Below are 22,772 nucleotides of genomic sequence, written 5' to 3' on the forward strand. Positions count from 1 at the left end.
CTGACCATTAAACCCCATCCCTCCTGACCATTAAACCCCATCACTCCCGACCATTAAACCCCATCTCTCCTGACCATTAAACCCCATCCCTCCTGACCATTAAACCTCATCTCTCCCGACCATTAAACCCCATCCCTCCTGACCATTGAATCCCATCTCTCCAGACCATTAAACCCCATCTCTCCGGACCATTAAACCCCATCCCTCCTGGCCATTAAACCCCATCTCTCCTGACCATTAAACCCCATCTCTCCTGACCATTAAACCCCATCTCTCCCGACCATTAAACCCCATCCATCTTGATCATTAAATCCCATCTCTCCAGACCATTAAACCCCATCCATTCTGATCATTAAATCCCATCTCTCCAGACCATTAAACCCCATCTCTCCGGACCATTAAACCCCATCCCTCCTGACCATTAAACCCCATCTCTCCTGACCATTAAACCCCATCTCTCCCGACCATTAAACCCCATCCATCCTGATCATTAAATCCCATCTCTCCAGACCATTAAACCCCATCCATCCTGATCATTAAATCCCATCTCTCCAGACCATTAAACCCCATCTCTCCGGACCATTAAACCCCATCCCTCCTGACCATTAAACCCCATCTCTCCAGACCATTAAACCCCATCTCTCCTGACCATTAAACCCCATCTCTCCTGACCATTAAGCCACATCCCTCCTGACCATTAAACCCCATCCCTCCTGACCATTAAACCCCATCCTTCCTGACCATTAAGCCCCGTCCCTCCTAACCATTAAACCTCATCCTTCCTGACCATTAAACCCCATCTCTCCCGACCATTAAACCCATCTCTCCCGACCATTAAACCCCATCACTCCTGATCATTAAACCCCATCTCTCCTGACCATTATACCCCATCTCTCCAGACCATTAAACCCCATCTCTCCCGACCATTTAACCCCATCTCTCCCAACCATTAAACCCCATCTCTCCAGACCATTAAACCCCATCTCTCCTGACCATTAAACCCCATCTCTCCTGACCATTAAACCCCATCTCTCCAGACCATTGAACCCCATCTCTCCCGACCATTAAACCCCATCTCTCCAGATCATTAAACCCCATCAGTCTCGACCATTAAACCCCATCCCGCCTGACCATTAAATCCCATCTCTCCTGACCATTAAACCCCATCACTCCTGATCATTAAACCCCATCTCTCCTGACCATTATACCCCATCTCTCCAGACCATTAAACCCCATCTCTCCCGACCATTAAACCCCATCTCTCCTGACCATTAAACCCCATCTCTCCCGACCATTAAACCCCATCTCTCCTGACCATTAAACCCCATCTCTCCAGACCATTAAACCCTATCACTCCGGACCATTAAACACCATCCCTCCCGACCATTGAACCCCATCTCTCCTGACCATTAAACCCCATCCCTCCTGACCATTAAATCCCATCCCTCCAGACCATTAAACCCCATCCCTCCTGACCATTAAATCCCATCCCTCCAGACCATTAAACCCCATTCCTCCCGACCATTAAACCCAATCCCTCCTGACCATTAACTCCCATCTCTCCCGACCATTAAACCCCATCCCTCCTGACCATTAAACCCCATCCCTCCTGACCATTAGCCCCATCTCTCCTGACCATTAAACCCCATCCCTCCTGATCATTAAACCCCATCTCTCCAGACCATTAAACCCCATCTCTCCCGACCATTAAACCACATCCCTCCTGACAATTAAATCCCATCTCTCCCGACCATTAAACCACATCCCTCCTGACCATTAAACCCCATCACTCCCGACCATTAAACCCCATCTCTCCTGACCAGTAAACCCCATCCCTCCTGACCATTAAACCCCATCACTCCCGACCATTAAACCCCATCTCTCCTGACCATTAAACCCCATCCCTCCTGACCATTAAACCCCATCTCTCCAGACCATAAAACCCCATCTCTCCGGACCATTAAACCCCATCCCTCCTGACCATTAAACCCCATCTCTCCGGACCATTAAACCCCATCCCTCCTGACCATTAAACCCCATCTCTCCGGACCATTAAACCCCATCCCTCCTGACCATTAAACCCCATCCCTCCTGACCATTAAACCCCATCTCTCCCGACCATTAAACCCGATCCCTCCTGACCATTAAACCCCATCTCTCCAGACCATTAAACCCCATCTCTCCAGACCATTAAACCCCATCTCTCCCGACCATTAAACCCCATCTCTCCTGACCATTAAACCTCATCTCCCCCGACCATTAAACCCCATCCCTCCTGACCATTAAACCCCATCTCTCCAGACCATCTCGCCGGACCATTAAACCCCATCCCTCCTGACCATTAAACCCCATCTCTCCGGACCATTAAACCCCATCCCTCCTGACCATTAAACCCCATCCCTCCTGACCATTAAACCCCATCTCTCCGGACCATTAAACCTCATCCCTCCTGACCATTAAACCCCATCTCTCCGGACCATTAAACCCCATCCCTCCTGACCATTAAACCCCATCTCTCCCGACCATTAAATCCCATCTCTCCCGACCATTAAACCCCATCTCTCCTGACCATTAAACCCCATCTCTCCAGACCATTAAATCCCATCTCTCCCGACCATTAAACCACATCCCTCCTGACCATTAAACCCCATCACTCCCGACCATTAAACCCCATCTCTCCTGACCATTAAACCCCATCCCTCCTGACCATTAAACCCCATCTCTCCAGACCATTAAACCCCATCTCTCCGGACCATTAAACCCCACCCCTCCTGACCATTAAACCCCATCTCTCCAGACCATTAAATCCCATCTCTCCCGACCATTAAACCCCATCCCTCCTGACCATTGAATCCCATCTCTCCAGACCATTAAACCCCATCTCTCCGGACCATTAAACCCCATCCCTCCTGACCATTAAACCCCATCTCTCCAGACCATTAAATCCCATCTCTCCCGACCATTAAACCCCATCCCTCCTGACCATTGAATCCCATCTCTCCAGACCATTAAACCCCATCTCTCCGGACCATTAAACCCCATCCCTCCTGACCATTAAACCCCATCTCTCCTGACCATTAAACCCCATCTCTCCTGACCATTAAACCCCATCTCTCCCGACCATTAAACCCCATCCATCCTGATCATTAAATCCCATCTCTCCAGACCATTAAACCACATCCCTCCTGGCCATTAAATCCCATCTCTCCCGACCATTAAACCACATCCCTCCTGACCATTAAACCCCATCACTCCCGACCATTAAACCCCATCTCTCCTGACCATTAAACCCCATCCCTCCTGACCATTAAACCCCATCTCTCCAGACCATTAAACCCCATCTCTCCGGACCATTAAACCCCATCCCTCCTGACCATTAAACCCCATCTCTCCTGACCATTAAACCCCATCTCTCCCGACCATTAAACCCCATCCATCCTGATCATTAAATCCCATCTCTCCAGACCATTAAACCACATCCCTCCTGGCCATTAAATCCCATCTCTCCCGACCATTAAACCACATCCCTCCTGACCATTAAACCCCATCACTCCCGACCATTAAACCCCATCTCTCCTGACCATTAAACCCCATCCCTCCTGACCATTAAACCCCATCTCTCCAGACCATTAAACCCCATCACTCCCGACCATTAAAGCCCATCTCTCCTGACCATTAAACCCCATCCCTCCTGACCATTAAACCCCATCTCTCCAGACCATTAAACCCCATCTCTCCGGACCATTAAACCCCATCTCTCCGGACCATTAAACCCCATCTCTCCGGACCATTAAACCCCATCTCTCCTAATCATTAAACCCCATCCCTCCCGACCATTGAACCTATTCTCTCCTGACTATTAAACCACATCTCCCCTGACCTCTCTATACACTGTAAGCTTTAGTTGTAAAGAAGATAAGAGAAAGTCACGTCTAGACAAACCTGTAGACCTCACGACAACCGAAATTAGTATAACATAAATAAACATTTTAGAAACCAATCAGAAGGAAAAGAAGCCCAGTAACAAGGGTTTGTGTCAAAGAAGGCAAAGTCTTGGACAGCCCTGCTCTAGGTCACTATGTCAAACTTACCTGCCTATGTTTTTGGGATCGCAGTAATCCTTTTCGATCTGCTCCATGTTTGGGAGATCTTTCCACGCTTCTTCATAAACCTGCCAGCGATAAGGGAGCTTGAAGTGAACCAGTTTACACCGATCTAAGTGAAACACAAATATGCAAGGAGATTATTTCAAATGGGTTTCATCTTATTCATCTCAAAGTAGATAAATCACCAGGCCCAGATGAAATGCATCCCAGGCTGTTCAGAGAAGCAAGGGAGGATATAGCGGAGGCTCTACCCACCATTTTCCAATCCTCTCTGGCTACAGGTGTGTTGCCAGAGGACTGCTAACATTATACCATTGTTTAAAAAGGGAGAAAGGAATAGACCAAGTAATTACAGGCCAGTCAGCCTAACCTCGATGGTGGGCAAATTATTGGAAAAAAGTCTGAGGGACAGTATTATCATCATTCAGAAAGACACGGATTAATCAAAGACAGTCAGCATGGATTTATTAAGGGAACTTCGCATCTGACTAACTTGATTGAATTTTTTGAGGCGGTAACAAGGAGGGTCGATTAGGGTAGTGCATTTGATGTACTCTACATGGATTTTAGCAAGGCGTTTGACAAGGTCCCACGTGGCAGATTGGTCAGAAAAATAAAAGCCCATGAGAAACAAAGAAAGTGGCAAGTTGGATCCAAAATTGGTTCAGTGGCAGTAAGCAAAGGGTAATGGCCGATGGGTGTTTCCAGTGGGGTTCCGCAGGGCTCGGTACTAGATCCCTTGCTTTTTGTGGTATATATAAATGATTTAGACATCAATGTAGGGGGCATGATTAAGAAGTTTGTAGATGATAAAAAAATTGGCCGTGTGGTTGATAATGAGGAAGAAAGCTGTAGACTGCAGGAAGATATCAATGGACTGGTCAGGTGGGCAGAAAAGTGGCAAATTGAATTCAATCTGGAGAACAGTGAGGTAATGCATTTGGGGAGGGCTAACAAGGCAAGGGAATGCACAATAAATGGTCGAATACTGAGAAGTGTAGAGGGACAGCAGGACCTTGAAGTGCATGTCCACAGATCCCTGAAGGTAGCAGGACAGGTAGATAAGATGGTTAAGAAGGCACATGGGATACTTGCCTTTATTAGACGAGGCATAGAATATAAGAGCAGGGAGGTTATGCTTGAACTGTATAAAACACTAGTTAGGCCACAGCTAGAGTACTGCGTGCAGTTCTGGTCACCACATTACAGGAAAGATGTGATTGCACTAGAGAGGGTACAGAGGAGATTTACAAGGCTGTTGCCAGCACTGGAGAATTTTAGCTATGAGGAAAGATTGGATAGGCTGGGGTTGTTTTCTTTGGTACAGGGGAGGCTGAGGGGAGACTTGATTGAGGTGTATAAAATTATATGGGGCCTAGATAGAGTGGACAGGAAGGACCTATTTCCCCTAGCAGAGAGGTCAATAACCAGGGGGCATAGATTTAAAGTAATTGGTAGAAGGATTAGAGGGGAGTTAAGGAAAACTTTTTTCACCCAGAGGGTGGTGGGGATCTGGAACTCACTGCTTGAAAGAGTGATAGAGGAAGAAACCCTCATCACATTTAAAAAGTACTTGGATATGCACTTGAAGTGCTGTAACCTACAAGGCTACGGACCAAGAGCTGGAAAGTGGGATTAGGCTGGATAGCTCTTTTTCGGCCAGCACAGACACGATGGGCCGAATGGCCGTATATTTCTATGATTCTATGATTATTTTCAGGTTATTTCTGTAGTGTATGTATCCGTCTACCTTTAAGAAAATCATTGTATGTAACCGTTCACCTTTAAGAGAACTATTTTAGGTGTGGCACTACTTTGTTGGCTTCTGTATACTGTAATACCGACGGTGACCACACCGATATATAAGTGCTGTGTCAGGATTTATTTGGCAGATTCGCCCTGACCTTCGAATAGTAAAGTCCTGTTTTAAGTTACTCTGGTAGTCTGTGTATTAATTAACTAAACAACCCACAGACTTTACAGTGGCGACGAGTCCGATCGTACCCTGCGGCAACAATACTTCCGAAGCAGTTAACGAGCGTCGAGAAGAGGCAACCGCCCTCGTCATTCTGCTGGGAGAAAACTCGAGTCTGCAGAGCTGGAAAGGAGGAAGAATTCAGAGACAAAGACTTCCATCAGCAACAGGCACTGACTGTCCCTTCTGCCACGGCGAGGAGTGAGCCGATCAGCACGAGAAGCAAGCCGGCCACGGTGACTGTGAGTAAGGGAAAAGTAAAAAGAATAACCGGAGGATAAGGGCGGTGCACTCGACCACGGTCGAGGGGGAAAGGAGCCGGACAGAAGTCGGGCCCAGAGGCGCTGAGACTGGGGCAGCGTGGAGCAAGGAAGCCGCGGTACAGACAGGCTGGGGACGCAACGGCGTCGTGAGACAGCTAGACCGTGACCGGCGAAAAAGGCCGGGCAGCGACCAAAGCCACGAAGCGCTGCGACCGGGAGCGTAGGCGCGGGAAGATATAAAAACTCAGCCGCAGCCGGGGAGGGAAGCACCGGACTGCGAGAGGGCTGGGAGGCGCGATTGGGAGCCGAGCGAGCGGGAGAGGCAGAGCCGACCAAGGGAGACTGAGCGAGAGCCAGTCCAGCGGCTGAAACTGTTCGCCGTCAACAGGGTGTACCCAGCGCCGGTAGAGCCGAGCGAGCGGGAGAGAGACAGAGCCCGAGCAAGGGGAACTGAGCGAGAGCCAGCCCAGCGGCTGAAACTGTTTGCCGTCAACGGGGTGTACCCAGCGCCGGTTGCCCTGCCGAGAAAAGGGAAAGCACTGAAGCCGACGCGCAGGCTGTGAACCTGAAAGCCAGCGGCCGTCGCCCGTGGGGAAAGTGTACCCCTCCCGCGAGGGAAGAAACGCGGGAAGTCGCCATTAGGCGGGGAAGAAGACAGAAGCGGGAAACCGCCATTGAAGTGGGCGGGGAGAGAAGATAAGCGCGGGAAACCGCCATTTTCGCGGGAACCGCCATCTTGGAAATAAATAAATAAATAAAAGAAAATTTAAAGAAATAATTCGTGGTGTTATCAGGAAGAGAGGAAGATGCCTAAGCGTGGTAACATCAACGATTTTAATTCCGAGGTAGAAGACTGGGCCACGTATGTGGAACGCATTGAGATCTATTGTGAGGCCAATAAAATAGAAGAAGATGACAAAGCTATAACCTTGCTAAACTCGATGGGCGCGAAGACATACGGGCTCTTGAAGCATCTACTAGCACCAGCTAAACCGGCGGATCAGACTTTCGATGATATTGTGACTGTTCTGAAGGATCACTTGAACCCCACACCGTTGATGTTGGCGGAACGATTCAAATTCTATGCGAGAACGCAAAGGAAAGACGAAAGCAACGCAGAATACTTGGTCGAACTGCGTAGACTAGCGAAACACTGCCAGTTTGGAGGGAATCTGACAGAGGCATTGCGAGACAAGTTCGTGTGCGGGTTGTCAAAGGAAGGAACGCAAAAGCGACTACTCGAAGAGAACGACCTTACACTTGACAGGGCTGTCCTTATTGCAGCATCGCACGAAGCTGCAGCGAAGGGAACTGCGGAAATGCAGCTAAAGGCAACGGCACTCAGTGTGGATCAAATTACCTCGAGTACAACAAAATGCTATCGTTGTGGGAAGACAACACACGACCAGAACCAATGCTGGTTTAAGAACCAGGAATGTAGGAAATGTGGCAAACTGGGTCACATAGCTAGGGTATGCCGGTCAGGGAAGAAGACCAACAACCAAAGGAGGCCATCACGGGAGGGGTACAACAAGGTACACAAGGTGGCTGAGAAGAGTTCAGACGAACAGAATTCGGACTCAGACCCAAACGGCCAGGAGCTGGGCAGTCTGAGAATTCACAATGTGAGTAAGGAAGCTGACCTACAAACTATCTGGGTCATGCTAGAGGTAGCTGGAGTCCAAGTGAAAATGGAGTTGGACACTGGATCAGCTCTGTCAGTCATAAATCGAGGGGATTACCACCGGCTATTCTCACATATACCCTTAAGAGATACCAAGTTCGTATTGCAGACATACACGGGGCATAAAGTATACCCCATGGGGAAGATAAGAGTCAAGGTGAGAGATGGGGGTAAAGAACACCCAAGAATGAACTTATACGTACTACCTGAGGGAGGACCACCACTTCTGGGATGGGAGTGGATCAAGAAAATAGACATGGAATGGCACTATCTAAAAGCCATAACGAGTGAGGACTCGGTGCAGACAATCAGCTCAGATTCTGAAACGGATGACGATAAGACCAACCCAAATATGAAAGACAGGCTAAAATGGACTTGCCGACTAAGGTTGGAAGAACGAAGGCATGCATAAAGGCTTATGCTCCAGAGAAGAACAAAGTTTCAGAACAGAACTCCACCGAACAACGACAACATAGTTTGACAGAGAATTCTGAGTCTGTTCAGTTTACGGACATATCCATGACTGACGAACACCGAGCTCGGACTCAACTTTATTTCAAATTACGACAGCAAGTAGAACAAGTGAGTTACCGTCTCGAACAAGAGATGAAAACAATGAAAAAGTTCTATGACACCGAATAGGAGAATCTGGAAAGACAACAGAAGCAGCTAGCTCAAGCAGAGAGCGACCATAGAGCCATTGTGACCAATTACCGATCACATCTCCCTTATGCTGTTCAGGAGTTAGAATATTTGCAGGAAGGAGCAAATGAAGAGGAATCTTCAGGAAGCCAGGATTTTATTCCCGTTCTTCTCTACGACTCCTTACAAGCAGAGTTTGAGAAGTTGAAGGAACAGTATGAACAGGCCCAGGCTACAATCCTGGAGGGGATTAACTCGGCAACCTCCGAAAAGCTAGTTTCAGTAGAAGCATATGAGCAACTAAAGGTTGAACATGAGCAAGAAGTCCAAAGGCTGCAGGAAATTCTTGATGAGCTCAAGGCCAAGACAGACTCATCGGTAGAAGTTCCATCCATAGATGAGAAATTAGAGGTGAAAGACATGGCAGAACATGAAAGACAAGATGTCCAAGAACTCATAAAAATATTGAAGGAAACCCAAGACAAATATGAGGCGGCAATGACCAAGGTTCAACAACTTGAAGAACAGATTCAACTGGGAATCCTTTCAGTGGAAGAAAAGGAAACTGTAAGAAACACAGAGACTGTAAGAATGGCCCCTGAACATGAGCTAGAGAGCATCAAGGCGCAACTTCTCCGAGCGCTGAAAGCCAAAGTACAAGAGGAAAAGAAGGTGAAAGCATTGGAGGAAAAGGTGGATGAAATGGAGAAGACTCTGATCCACAGTGTTCCCGTGGAAGAGCTAACGGTCAGCCAACTCCTTCATATGCTGAGGGACAAGACTCTGCAATGGGAACAATCTGAACACGAGCTTCAATCTTCAAAGGGAAGGAGTTCGGAGCTCTCAAAAGTTATGGAAATAGCTGAGGTTGCAACACAGATTTTACTGGGATGCCAAAAGTACGCTGAATCACGTCTATGTGAACAACAGAATGTTGAAACAGCTGCTCCAGTAGAAGGATTGAATAGCCCGATCAATCAATCCCCGATGGAAGGGGAAGTATTGAAATCACAAATGAGGTCATTAGTGAAGGATTTGCAGGAAACCCAGGAAGAGCGGGATGAATATGAACGCATGAAGAAGTCTCTTCAGGAAAGATGTCTAGGGAGGGAACAACAGTCGGCTAACGTCCAGTTGGGTAAGGAAGAAGTAGCAGGCCCTCTCGCTAGACTAGTTCAGGACGACACCGAATATTACCATGACCTGTTGAGTGACACGGAATATTACGAGGACTTGGTCTGCCCAGCTTGTGATGAAAACTCCCAAAGTGCAGAAATCAGGATGAAGCACTTAAAGTCTAAGGAACATAGGGAGATGGTGGCGCTACAGCTGGCAGCTGATAAGGGAGCCCCGAGAGTCTCCAAGAAGCAGAAAAGAAAAAGACGAAGCAGAAGGTGATAACCATCTAAATCATTATCACTTCTACCAGATCATGTACGTGGGCCCTACGAAGGGAGCCAAATCAGTTGGCAAGTAGGAAAAATTACCAAGGCAGTCCAGCTGTTTGTAAAAGTCAGCACTGCTGGTTCAGCAGGATGGAAGTTCAAGCTGTTAAGTCAAGGGAAAGACTATTGGATGAGTCACGCTAGCAATGTGAACCGGCTACACCACAGAGATGTTGTTCGGACCGAGTCAAGACCAGAGACTGAATCTGTGAACTGTTCCCGCAAAGACTGAATCTGTAAACTGTTTCCCGCATAGATTATACCTGTGAATTGTTTTACATGAAGTTGAATATATGTTATGTTTAATGGGGGACTAAGTATGTTGTAAGCTAAAAAGGGAGGATTGTAGTGTATGTATCCGTCTACCTTTAAGAAAATCATTGTATGTAACCGTTCACCTTCAAGAGAACTATTTTAGGTGTGGCACTACTTTGTTGGCTTCTGTATACTGTAATACCGACGGTGACCACACCGGTATATAAGTGCTGTGTCAGGATTTATTTGGCAGATTCGCCCTGACCTTCGAATAGTGAAGTCCTGTTTTAAGTTACTCTGGTAGTCTGTGTATTAATTAACTAAACAACCCACAGACTTTACAATTTCCCCTTCTATTTATTTTCCAAATGACCTTTCATGACTCAGCTTAAAGCTTTACGGCACGAGTTTCCTGGAGTGATGAGGTCCAGCAGGTAGCTGATTGGACTGATCTAATGCTGTGTGGAGAAGAATGCTGGATCATAGAAAAGTAAGTACATGGGTAACGGTCATTTAGGTGATCAGGTCTGTGTCTTCTATAGACCAGGTACAATCCACTCTATTATGGGCTCTGCCTCATCTATTTAATCTCCCAAGCAAAAGGTCATCTTAAATATTCGTTGATCCCAAAAGGTATTTAATCAAACTCCGTCATACACACGTAGGTGTCGGCCTTGGCTCAGTGGTAGCAATCTTAGTCAGAAGATCATGGATTAAGCTAAACTCCAGAGACTTAAGTGCATATTCTAGGCTGAGACTCCAGTGCAGTGTGAGGGAGTGTGGCACTGTTGGAGGTGCAGTCTTTTGAATGTTAAATTGAGGCCCAATCTACCCTCTCAGGTGAATGTAGAAACTATTCGAAGAAGAGCCGGTACGTTCTCCTGGTGTCCTTACCTCTTTAACCTTATAATATCTTCTTCCCTCTGAACACACTGTGTTCCTCCAATTCTGGCCTCTTGTGCATCCCTGATTTCCTTCACCCCAGCATTGGCGGCCGTGCATTCAGCTGCCTCGGCCCTAAGCTCTGGAATTGCCTCCCTAAACCTCTCCAACTCTACCTCTTTCTCCTCCTTTAGGACACTGCATAAAACCTACCTCTTTGACCAAATTTTTGGCCATCTGTCCGAAGATCTCCTTCTTTGGCTTGGTGTCAATTTGTTTATCTGACAATGCTCCTCTGAAGCACCTTAGGATTTTTTACTATGTTAAAGGCGCTATATAAATGCAAGTTGTTGTTGTCGTTGTTCTGGCCAATATTTATCCCTCAACTAACATTAGTTAGACAGATTATCTGGTCATTTATCTCATTGCTGTTTGTGGGACTTTGCTGTGCACAAATTGGCTGCCACATTCCCTACATTACAGTCAAAGTTCTTCATCAGGTGTAAAGCACTTTGGGGCATCCTGAGGTTGCAAAAAATCAATAGACTTTTGTTAGTTAAGAGTAATAAGGGATATGGAACCAAGGCGGGTAGATGGAGTTAAGATACAGATCAACCACGATCTAATTGAATGGTGGAACAGGCTCATGGGGCTGAATGGCCTCCTCCTGTTCCTATGTTCCTAAAAGGTGCTATATAAATGCAAGTTCTTTCTTTCTCCCTCAGGGAAGGTCTCAGCCTGACTGACAAAGCCACAAGTGCAAGATTTGCTTACGTGTAGTTGCTTTAAAGTGTGTTGGGGACTCTGACCTGCCTACGCCGTTTCCTGTTACTGCAAAACTTGCCCTACAAGATAAACGGAGCACATTCCAGTGATCCGGAATGCACTGGCTGAAAGGGTGGTGGAAGCAGATTCCAAAGGGAATTGGATAAATACTTGAAAAGGAAACATTTGGATAGCCCGTTGGGCCAAATGGCCTCCCTCTGGGCTGCAAGAGTCCAAGAAAATTGAGGAGTCACTTTCACTGGAAGGAATTCCATAGCACAAAGAGACATCTGCATACAAAAATATATATACATATATATAGGATAGTTGTTGAGTGCCTTATAGCAACATACAGGGAAACAAGTGATATAGAAGATGTAGGCCCAGAACACAGCTTCAAACCAAACTGTGGCCTTAGGACGAGGGGACAGAGGCTCAAGCTGGTGAAATTTGGACAGATGTTAGAAAGTTCTTCGCACGCAGAGTGATCAACATGTGAAACGGATTCCTGGAATTGTTTAACAAACAGCTGGATGCTGTGATGGTGAGATTTAAGGTCTTCCTGGATAGATGAGGCAAGATGGGCAGATTGGCCTACATCATGCCTAGTGATCTCCAATATTTAACCCAACTGGTTCTGTTTCACAAGTCCATTACTCTGTGGAGAAGGGTGGGTTTACTTTAATCTCCAGTTTTATTTGTATCCAGGATTATTTGACCCAGGATCCTCCAGTTTTGTGCTCACAGTCTGACTTACAGTTTGCTTATGTCCACAGCATCTTTTTATTTTAAAGATTGTGTCCTTCTCAATCATCTCCCCATTAAAAAGAAAAACTTGCATTTATATAGCTCCTTTCATGGCCTCAGGACATCCCAAAGCGCTTTACAGCCAATAAAGTACGTTTGAAGTGTAGTCACTGTTGTAATGTAGGAAATGCGGCAGCAAATTTGTGCACAGCAAGCTCCCACAATTAGCAATGAGATAATGACCAGATAATCTGTTTTAGCGAAGTTGGTTGAGGGATAAATATTGGCCAGGATACTGGGGAGAACTCCCCTGCTCTTCTTCGAAATAGTGCCATGGGATCTTATACGTTGGAAACAAACTCCAATCTACCGGTCTCTCCTTATAACATAGAGCCGTGAGAATCATCTTTAGTGCCCTACTCTATCCCACTTTCCAACACATCAACCAGCTGAGGTCTCAGTACCTTTAAAGGAACAGTGCTTCCTGAGAAAGAACAGGCAGATCTCCTCGCTGTCCACGTCACTGTTGGGGTTACTGGGGGTGAGGCTGGGTGGCAGCTGCTTATCTGGAACGAAATACAAAGACCACGTGTTACTTTTTATGTACTATCTATTTAAAATATTTGATGAATGCAGAACATAACAAATGTAAATACATAGAATCATACAGCCCATCGTGCCTGTGCCTCACTGAAAGAGCTTTTCAATTAACCCCACTCCCCTGCTCTTTCCCCCGAGCCATGAAAATGTTTCTTTTTTAGTAGAGATCCAATTCCCTTCTGAAAGTTACCATTGAATCTGTTTCCAGCAACATTTCAGGCAATGCATTCCAGATCACAACAACTCGCTGCGTAAAAAAAATTCTTCTCAACTCCCCCTCTGGTATTTTTGCCAGATATCTGTGTCCTCTGGTTACCAACCCTCCTGCCATTGGAAACAGTTTCTACTTATTTACTCTATTAAAATCTTTCAGGATTTTGAACACCTCTATTAAATCTCTCCTTAACCCTCTCCGCTCTAAGGAGAACAACCCCAGTGTACGGATAACCGTAGCTGTCGTAAAGACAGCAGGGTTTGATTGACAGCTGGTTGACGGCTGATGTCATATCCGGGGGCGGGAACCGACGCCGTCTTGGCCATGCTTCACATACTGTACTAGAGACACAGAGTCAGGACTGAATAAATGGCACTCCTCTACAACTGCTTGTGAGACTCGTAATTACGTTATTAAGATAACATTACATGGTACCAGGATTTATAGAACTCACGATAAGGACATACTACAACAATGGAAGGAATAAAACCTCCAGCTAGCCTACAACTAGAAGGAAATGTGGATGAAAATTGGCGTGTCTTCAAGCAACGCTTTCTTCTCTACCTCACAGCGATTGATGCTTCGACTAGCTCTGGAACACGTAAAGTAGCTTTGTTGCTAACAGTGGCTGGCTCGCAGGCAATCGAGCTGTTTAATACATTTACGTTTGCAGCCGGAGATGATAAAAATGATCTGGACAAGGTGATAGAACGGTTCGACGAATACTGCACTCCAAAAAAGAATGAAACGTATGAGAGATTCGTGTTTTGCTCCCGCGTGCAAAAGCAAGGAGAATCCTTTGATTTTTTTTGATGGGCTTGAAAATAAAAGCACAAACATGCAACTTTAGGGACCTGAAGGAATCGATGATATGCGATCAAGTCGTTTTTGGAATACTCGACAAGAAGGTGAGGGAGAGAATGCTTAGAGACAATGACCTAAATTTGGATGCAGCAGTGAAAATATGTCATGCTAGTGAACTCTCAGCCATGCACAAGAAAACTTTCGAAGGGAGCAGCACAGCAGAAGGGAGCACCCTGGGGCTGAAAAACCTGCCGGTGGATGTGGTACACAAAAGGGACACAAGAGGGCCTACGGAGTTCAAGACGATGACGCCTTATGAATGCAGACGGTGCGGTAATAAACACGTAGCCAGACAGTGTCCTGCTTATGGGAAGAACTGTGCAAAATGTAAAGGCAGGAATCACTTTGCCAAGATGTGTTTTTTGGAAGAGAAAACTGAAGGTAAAAAGACAGTGCATGCTATTGAGACTGAAGAGACAGGAGCAGAGACTTTGTTTGTTGGAATGGTGCAAAATGAGTCAAAACAGGGCAAAAATGCTAATGAAGTGCACTCTGTAGGACCAAAGGCTGAAGTTTGGATAGCTCCCTTGCTGGTAAATGGCACCATTGTTACCTTTAAGCTAGATACAGGTGCTAAGGCAAACCTCATAAGTTGGAGTGATGCACGGAATCTCAAAGTGCGACCTAAAATACTGAACAAGACAGTGTCTTTGAAGGCATACAATGGGCAAAGCATTGAAACAAAAGGAACGTGTAGGCTGAATGTTAAGGTAAAAAATCACATTCACCCTTTGACCTTTGTTATAGTGCCTGAAGGACATGAGTCACTGTTGGGGGATAAGGCCTGTGTGGATTTGGGCTTGGTAAAACGAATCTATACTATCAATGAACGGAACTGTGTGCAGAGTGCCCCCGAAGATAGTACAAATCTGACTCATGAGACTATAGCACACCAATATGCAGATGTCTTTCAGGTTTTTGGAGCACTGCCCTTTACATACTCCATCAAACTGAGAGAGGATGCACAACCTGTGATTCACGCACCCAGGAGAGTTCCAGTGGCTCTCCGTGAAAAACTGAGGAAAGAGCTAGACCGCATAGATGGACTAGCTGTCATAAAGAAGATTGAGGAACCGACTGACTGGGTAAATTCCATGGTCTGCGTCGATTCAAAGAAAACTGATAAATTGCGTGTCTGCAAGGATCCCAGGGACCTTAACGCCAATATCAAAAGAGAGCACTACCAAATTCCAAAGAGAGAGGAAATAGTCAGTGAAATGACAGAAGCGAAAGTCTTCTCCAAGATGGATGCCTCGCATGGTTTCTGGCAGTTGAAACTTGATGAAGAAAGTGCTAAGCTGTGCACTTTTAACACCCCGTTTGGTCGATACTCCTACCAGCGTCTGCCCTTTGGTATTAGCTCCGCCCCAAAAATCTTTCACAGAGCAATGGAGCAAATCCTCGAGGGCCTGGAGGGAGTGCAGGTGTACGTGGATGATCTGGTAGTATGGGGCTCCACTCAGGGGGAGCACGACACCAGACTGGAGAAAACACTTCGGAGAATACAGCAGTATGGACTCAAACTAAATAAAGACAAATGTCAGTTCAGTGTCAATGAAATCACATTCCTCGGAGACAAGATCTCTTCAGAGGGGATTCAGCCAGACAAGTCAAAGGTAAAGGCTATACATGACATGGAGAAACCAAAGGACAAGAAAGGGGCTCAGCGGGCCCTTGGCATGGTTAACTACCTAGGAAAATTCATTCCAAATCTAGCAGTGAAAACTGTTCATCTGAGAAAACTGCTGCACCAAGAGACAGAGTTCCAATGGGGACATGAACATGAGAGAGAATGGAAGGGGCTGCTACACATTCTAGCAAGTGAACCCCTACTGAAGTTCTTCTGCCCTAAAAAGAGGACAAAAGTGTCCACAGATGCCTCTAAGAATGGATATGGGGCTGTCCTACAGGAAGATGAAGGAGAATGGCGACCAGTGGCGTGTGCGTCACGCTCCATGACTGCTACAGAGTGCCAGTACGTGCAAATCGAGAAGGAGTGCCTTGGCTTGGCATTTGGGTGTGAAAAATTTCATACCTACATCTATGGTCTTCCCAAGGTTATCCTAGAAACAGACCATAAGCCACTGCTAGGGATCGCAAAGAAGAATCTGTGTGACATGTCACCACAGATACAATGCCTAATGATGAGACTTCAACTTTACGATTTTGAGCTAACGTATGTGCCAGGGACGCAAATGTTCATTGCAGACACACTATCCAGGGCTGCACCTTACGCCACACAAAACAGTGAATCAGAAGAGGATGTGGCTCTTCATGTGGATATGGTCTACGCAGCATTGCCCGCCACACAGGAACAACTATCAGTGATAGTCACAGAGACATCAAAGGACCCAGTCCTGAGTAAAGTAATGAGAAATCTTCAAAAGGGCTGGAAGAAAGGGTCATGTAAACAATATTATCACATTCAGTCTGAGCTCTCTGTGGTCAATGGACTACTGCTTAAGTGTGACAGGATAGTAGTGCCCACCTCTATGTGACGAGAAATGCTCAACAGGATACATGAAGGGCACCTGGGTGCAGAAAAGTCAAAAAGGAGAGCACATGAGGCACTCTACTGGCCAAACATGAACTCTGATATTGACCAGTTGATCAGTGAGTGTGCTACATGTCAGGAGTATCACTACAAGCAAACAAAAGAGCCCCTCATTACCACAGAGCTCCCATCACAACCTTGGGAAAAGGTCGGAACTGATATATTTCACTATGAAGGAAAAGACTATTTGTTAGTTATTGATTATTATTCCAATTATCCGGAGATGGCTCTCTTGTCCAGTACCACATCAAGAGCTGTGATAACTCACCTGAAGTCAATCTTTGCCAGGCAGGGCATCCCTCTAACCCTGGTCTCTGATAATGGCCCTCCCTATGCCAGTCATGAGTTTCAGTCATTTGCTTCAGAGTATGAGTTTAATCATGTAACCTCCAGTCCGCTCTATCCTCAGGCTAATGGAAAAGCGGAGAAGGGGGTACAGATTGTGAAAAGACTATTAAAGAAAGCAGCACACAGCAACACTGACCCATATCTGGCCCTGATGTCGTACAGGGCGGGCCCGCTAGCAAGTGGCAAGTCTCCAGCTGAGCTCTTACTGGGTCGGAAAATCCGTACTCGACTTCCCAGTTATGTCACACCTGACCACAGAGATGAGCTGTGGGCAGACAAGGCTCGGAAACTACAACAGAAACAAAAAACACTTCATGACCGCACAGCCACTACACTAGTGCCTCTACAGGAGAAGGATATAGTTCGCATTGGAGGGCCTGAGTCATGGTCTACAAGAGCCACCGTTCTACAACAGGTCGCCCCCAGGTCATACAGTGTCATGACAGAGAACGGCAATGTGTTTCGCAGAAACAGGAGGCACCTACTGAAAACCACAGAGACCTTTCAACCTCAGGAGGACAGAGAGGATGACGAGATGAGGGCAATGCCACAAAGAGACGAGATGAGGGAAATGCCACAAAGTGACGAAGGACACAATAGTAGTAATGTGACAAGGGACCTGTGTGGTACAGACATGAACTTAAGGGCTACAACTGGGGTGGTTCAGCAAACACCCGTTCAGCCACACAGGTCACAGCACACCAGAAAGCCTGTAGTTAAACTTGACCTGTAGACAGGGATTGATAAGACTGTAAACAGTTAATGGATTCCTGGGTGTGAGTAAGGTTTATACCTACCTGCAATTAGTTCAACGGTGTAGTTACACTGACTGGTTCTATATGATGTTAACAAGTGTTCTATGTGTTATGTTATGTTATGTTGTTATTGTGTTATGTCTTCATTGAAGGGGGAAGATGTACGGATAACCGTAGCTGTCGTAAAGACAGCAGGGTTTGATTGACAGCTGGTTGACGGCTGATGTCATATCCGAGGGCAGGATCCGACGCCATCTTGGCCATGCTTCAGATACTGTACTAGAGACACAGGCCTAGAAATTAGGTATAGCCCTGCCAGGTCTTTAGCGCCCGAAATTTAGCGCTCGGCCGGATTCCCGTAGCGCCCGCCTGAAATTCAGTTGCGCCGCCCCAACACGGAGGCGGGCGCTATTGGAGGGTTTGGCCGCCTCGTTTGGGGCGAAGAATGTCAGTTTCAGGCGTCCAGCTGCCGCTGCGGCACCCGATGCGGTGCAGCAGGCTGGGGTACTGCAGGCCTCCTCCTTCTCTTAAGGAGGAGCTGCCTGCAGCTGTGAGATCGCCGCTGGATTCCCCCGGCAAATGAGCCCGGCACCACGGAGAAGTGCCGGGCTCGCGGGAGTGACACACCAATGCCGCGGGGGGGTGGTGCAGGAGTCCGGGGAGGGAGGTGCGGCCAGGCGGCCGCCGGGAAAGCGGCTGGCCGCCCCTCCACCTTTATGCGCCGGCCTCTCGGAGCTGCAAGGCACCGTTTTGCAAACGCTGTTTGCGGCCGCCACGGGAGAGGCGGCCGCAACTGAATTTGGCGGTCGGACCGGAATTGCATTGGAACCGGGGCGCTGCGCACACCGATGACGTCATCGGTGCCGGCGCAGCGCTACCGGCTAACGTCGATGTTACGGACCAACTGAATTTCAGGCGCGAAAAAACTTCCGGCGCAAACCACTCTATAGCCCATAAGTGGGCGCAAACGCGACTGAATTTCTAGGCCACAGAGTCAGGACTGAATAAATGGCACTCCTCTACAACTGCTTGTGAGACTCGTAATTACGTTATTAAGATAACATTACACCCAGCTTCTCCAGTACCTCCAGGACAGCACCGAGCTGGGAGGAGTCAGCGGCACCGGGGACAGATAATAAAGAGAGCGGGACCCGAGGACAGCGCCGAGCTGCGAGGAGTCGGCGGCACCGGGGACAGGGGATAAAGAGAGCGGGACCCGAGGACAGCGCCGAGCTGGGAGGAGTCGGCGGCACCGGGGACAGAGAATAAAGAGAGCGGGACCCGAGGACAGCGCTGAGCTGGGAGGAGTCGGCAGCACCGGGGACAGATAATAAAGAGAGCGGGACCCGAGGACAGCGCCGAGCTGGGAGGAGTCGGCAGCACCGGAGGCAGATACAAATCCATCAAATTCCAAAAGAACAGCAAAAAACAAGGAGTGATGTCACAAGACAGCAGATAGGTGATTGGTGGGAGAGTAATAACTTTTTTTCTCTAACTTAACTAGATAAACTACTTAAAAAAGAAAGGCCTAGAAATTCAGGGCGCCGGAAGTACCGCCCCGGAAGTAGTCTCGGCCACCCGCTGCAAATTCACTTTCAGCGCCCCAGGGGGAAGCGCGGCGCTACTCGAGGCGCCCTGCATCCCTCTTGGGGTGCTGCAACTGAAGATCACAGCGCAACGTGCCGCAGTGCCACATGCTGTGGCATGGCGCACTGTGGTACTGCAGGCCTTCCTCCCCTTCTTAAAGGGGAGGGGCCTGCTGCAGCACGCTCGAAGAGCGCGAGTGCCGGCAAAAGAGCCCGGCACCGAGGAGAAGTGCCGGGCTCTTGGGACACAGCCGGCACTCCACGGGGGGGGGGGGTGCTCAGGAGGCCGGGGACGGCAGCGCAGAGAGGTGCTGGCAGGCGGCCAGCAAAAAAAATGGCCGCCCCGCACTTCTACCGCCGCGGGTAGGCCCCCCTGAACCGGTCGCAAATTGCGACCAGCGTTACAGCAGGGGGCGCTACTAAATTTCACGATCGGGGCGGTAGCGGGGCTCTGCGCACACCAATGATGTCATCGGTAGCGGCGCAGTGCTAACGGCTAGCGCCGCCATTAGCGTCCTGCTAAATTTAGCGGGAGGCGTGGCCAGTGGCATTAAACCCACTAAGTGCCCTCTTAGGGTGCTAACGGGTGGCGCAGCCCACTGAATTTCTAGGCCAAAGACTTGCATTTCTATAGCGCCTTTAACGACCACCGGACGTCTCAAAGTGCTTTACAGCCAATGAAGTACTTTTTGGAGTGTAGCCACTATTGTAATGTGGGAAACGCGGCAACCAATCTGCGCACAGCAAGCTCCCACCAACAGCAATGTGATAATGACCAGATAATCTGTTTTAGTGATGCTGGTTGAGGGATAAATATTGGCCAGGACACCGGGGAGAACTCCCCTGCTCTTCTTCAAAATAGTGCCATTGGATCTTTTGCATCCACCTGAGAGGGCAAATAGGACCTCAGTTTAACATCTCATCTGAAAGACAGCACCTCCCACAGTGCAGCACTCCCTCAGCACTGCGCTGGGAGTGTCAGCCTGGATTTTGTGCTCAAGTCTCTGGAGTGGGACTTGAACCCACAACCTCCTGACTCAGAGGCGAAAGTGCTACCCACTTTTTTTTTAATATACTTTATTGAACATTAAGAACATTTACAACATCGTGATCATTTCATTGTATCATAGAAATCAATTCCGCCGCTCTGCACAGCCATTCCCCCACCACATTTTAGCATCAAAACCTGAAGTTTAATTTGTCTCCTGTAACATATATTAATCGATTGTACTTTAAAAATTGATTGTAAAATACTATCCTTAAATTCCTTTCTGAATAAAACATCCACAGAGCCTAATAATGATCTTTTAGCTTATATTTAAAATACTCTTTTAGATTAATTCTCCTCCTCTTAAAAAACAGAGCATTCCTTCTTTGCACAATCACGAATCTAGCCAAACTGAACATTAAATTAATTGCTGCTCCGCTGGACTCGGGCAGACTCTCCTGCAATCCCCATCTCAAAACTGAGTCCCACGGGATTCCCATTCTCGCTCTTCGGTCCCCATCTAGCAAAAAAACTTCACACAACTGTTGAACATAGTACTTAAAATCATTTAACTGTGAACATAATACCAGTTAATGGGACAGAGTCTCATCCCGTGTCCCACACACTGGGCAAGTTGCCCCCTCCACTCGTCCAATCTTGCACAAGACCGTCATGGTAAAAATCCGGTTATGAGCCAATTTGAAATCCAGTTCAATCCACCCTGGACATTTAAAATTCGCCCACACTCCCTTCCAAATCCTGTTGAAGTCCAGCTGTGGGTATATACTCTGCCAAAACTCCTGACCAGCAGATGTCTTGAATCTCCATTCTCTAAATACCTCATAGAAATCTCGAGTATTACAGTTGTCAAATTGGACCAACTCTCCCCCTTTCTCCAGCAGAAAGCTTGGAAAAGCGGGACGCATTTTACTTCCTTTAGAGATTTCCACATTTATTTCTTCCATCCAATCCTGTGGCATTGCCCTCACAATCTTCTCATACATGATCCCTATTGCTTTTTCCTCTACCTCCTGATCCTCCTCCCACACCATGTCCCTCACTATCGCTTCCGGCAACCAACCTGGAATTACCTCGTATAATACATCTTTCACACATATAATACCAGCTTTTATAAAAGCTTGATTAAATAAAACCTCTCCTTCAATGTTGACCACCAGTTCAAAAATAAGGGCTGTTCTAAAAATTCCTCAGCCCCCTTGGGCATAAACTGCACACTTTTTAAAAATTGGGCCCAAGTCTCTACAACCCCCTTATAAAACCTAGGGAGAAATTTAATCGATTTCAAAAACATATTATTGTATTCCATATACAATATACCCTGCCCTCCTATCCCACTTCATTTTTAAAAATGCTCAAAACAACTCTTCCAAAAACTTGTATTTGACTTCTGAAGAAAGCTCTTCACCCATTTGATTCTAAAGGATTTTTTCTTCAAATCAATATCTGGGGAACTTGAGTCCTCCCTGATTTCTCCATCCAATGATGGTATTGTATGCCACCAAGGCTGGTTTCCCTTCCCATAAAAACCTCACATAAGCCTCTCGGATGGACTTTTCCGCCCACTCAGGAATATCCTCCACCGTCAATAAGTACCATAGCTTAGATAGCAGGAGAGCAGACACCACTGTCACTTTTCCTTGCACTTTCAACCACCTTCTTTCCCATCTTCCCAAAATCTTTTTAATTTTCAAAACTTTCGGTTCCCAATTTAATCGATCCACTTCATCCCTGTCTTTCTTGCACCCCATATGCACCCCCAGAACTTCCAAAACCTCCACCACCTTAAAGGGACTTTCCCCCAACCATTCCCCCCTACCCCTCCCTGCAACCAGGCATTGGGACTTAATATAATTCACTCTGGCTCCTGAAGCTCTACAATAATCCTCCACTACACCCATAGCGTTCCTCACTGACTCCCCATTTCTCAATGTTAAGGTTGTGTCATCTGCATATTGGTGTATCACCGACACCAGCCCAGAACTGGGAACCACAATCCCAACTACACCTTTACGATAGCAAAATACTGCAGATGTTGGAAATCCGAAATAACAACAGAAAATGCTGGAAAAACTCAGCAG

General features: G+C 47.2%; 1 protein-coding gene across 1 annotated transcript in view; it reads right to left on the reverse strand.

Moving 5' to 3' along the window:
• Positions 1-22,772, reverse strand: part of LOC147120017 (protein mono-ADP-ribosyltransferase PARP12-like) — a 91,913-nt gene that overhangs the window by 52,483 nt on the left and 16,658 nt on the right. Inside the window, exons 4-5 of the mRNA XM_085985508.1 lie at positions 13,229-13,330; positions 4,092-4,215 (exon numbers count right to left, since the gene is read on the reverse strand). Coding sequence (XP_085841634.1) covers positions 4,092-4,215; positions 13,229-13,330 — 226 coding nt within the window. The remainder of the gene's footprint in view (positions 1-4,091; positions 4,216-13,228; positions 13,331-22,772) is intronic.

The sequence above is a fragment of the Somniosus microcephalus genome, chromosome 4, assembly GCF_052327205.1.
Source record: "Somniosus microcephalus isolate GS21.2 chromosome 4, FLI_Smic_1.0, whole genome shotgun sequence".
NCBI lineage: Eukaryota > Metazoa > Chordata > Chondrichthyes > Squaliformes > Somniosidae > Somniosus > Somniosus microcephalus.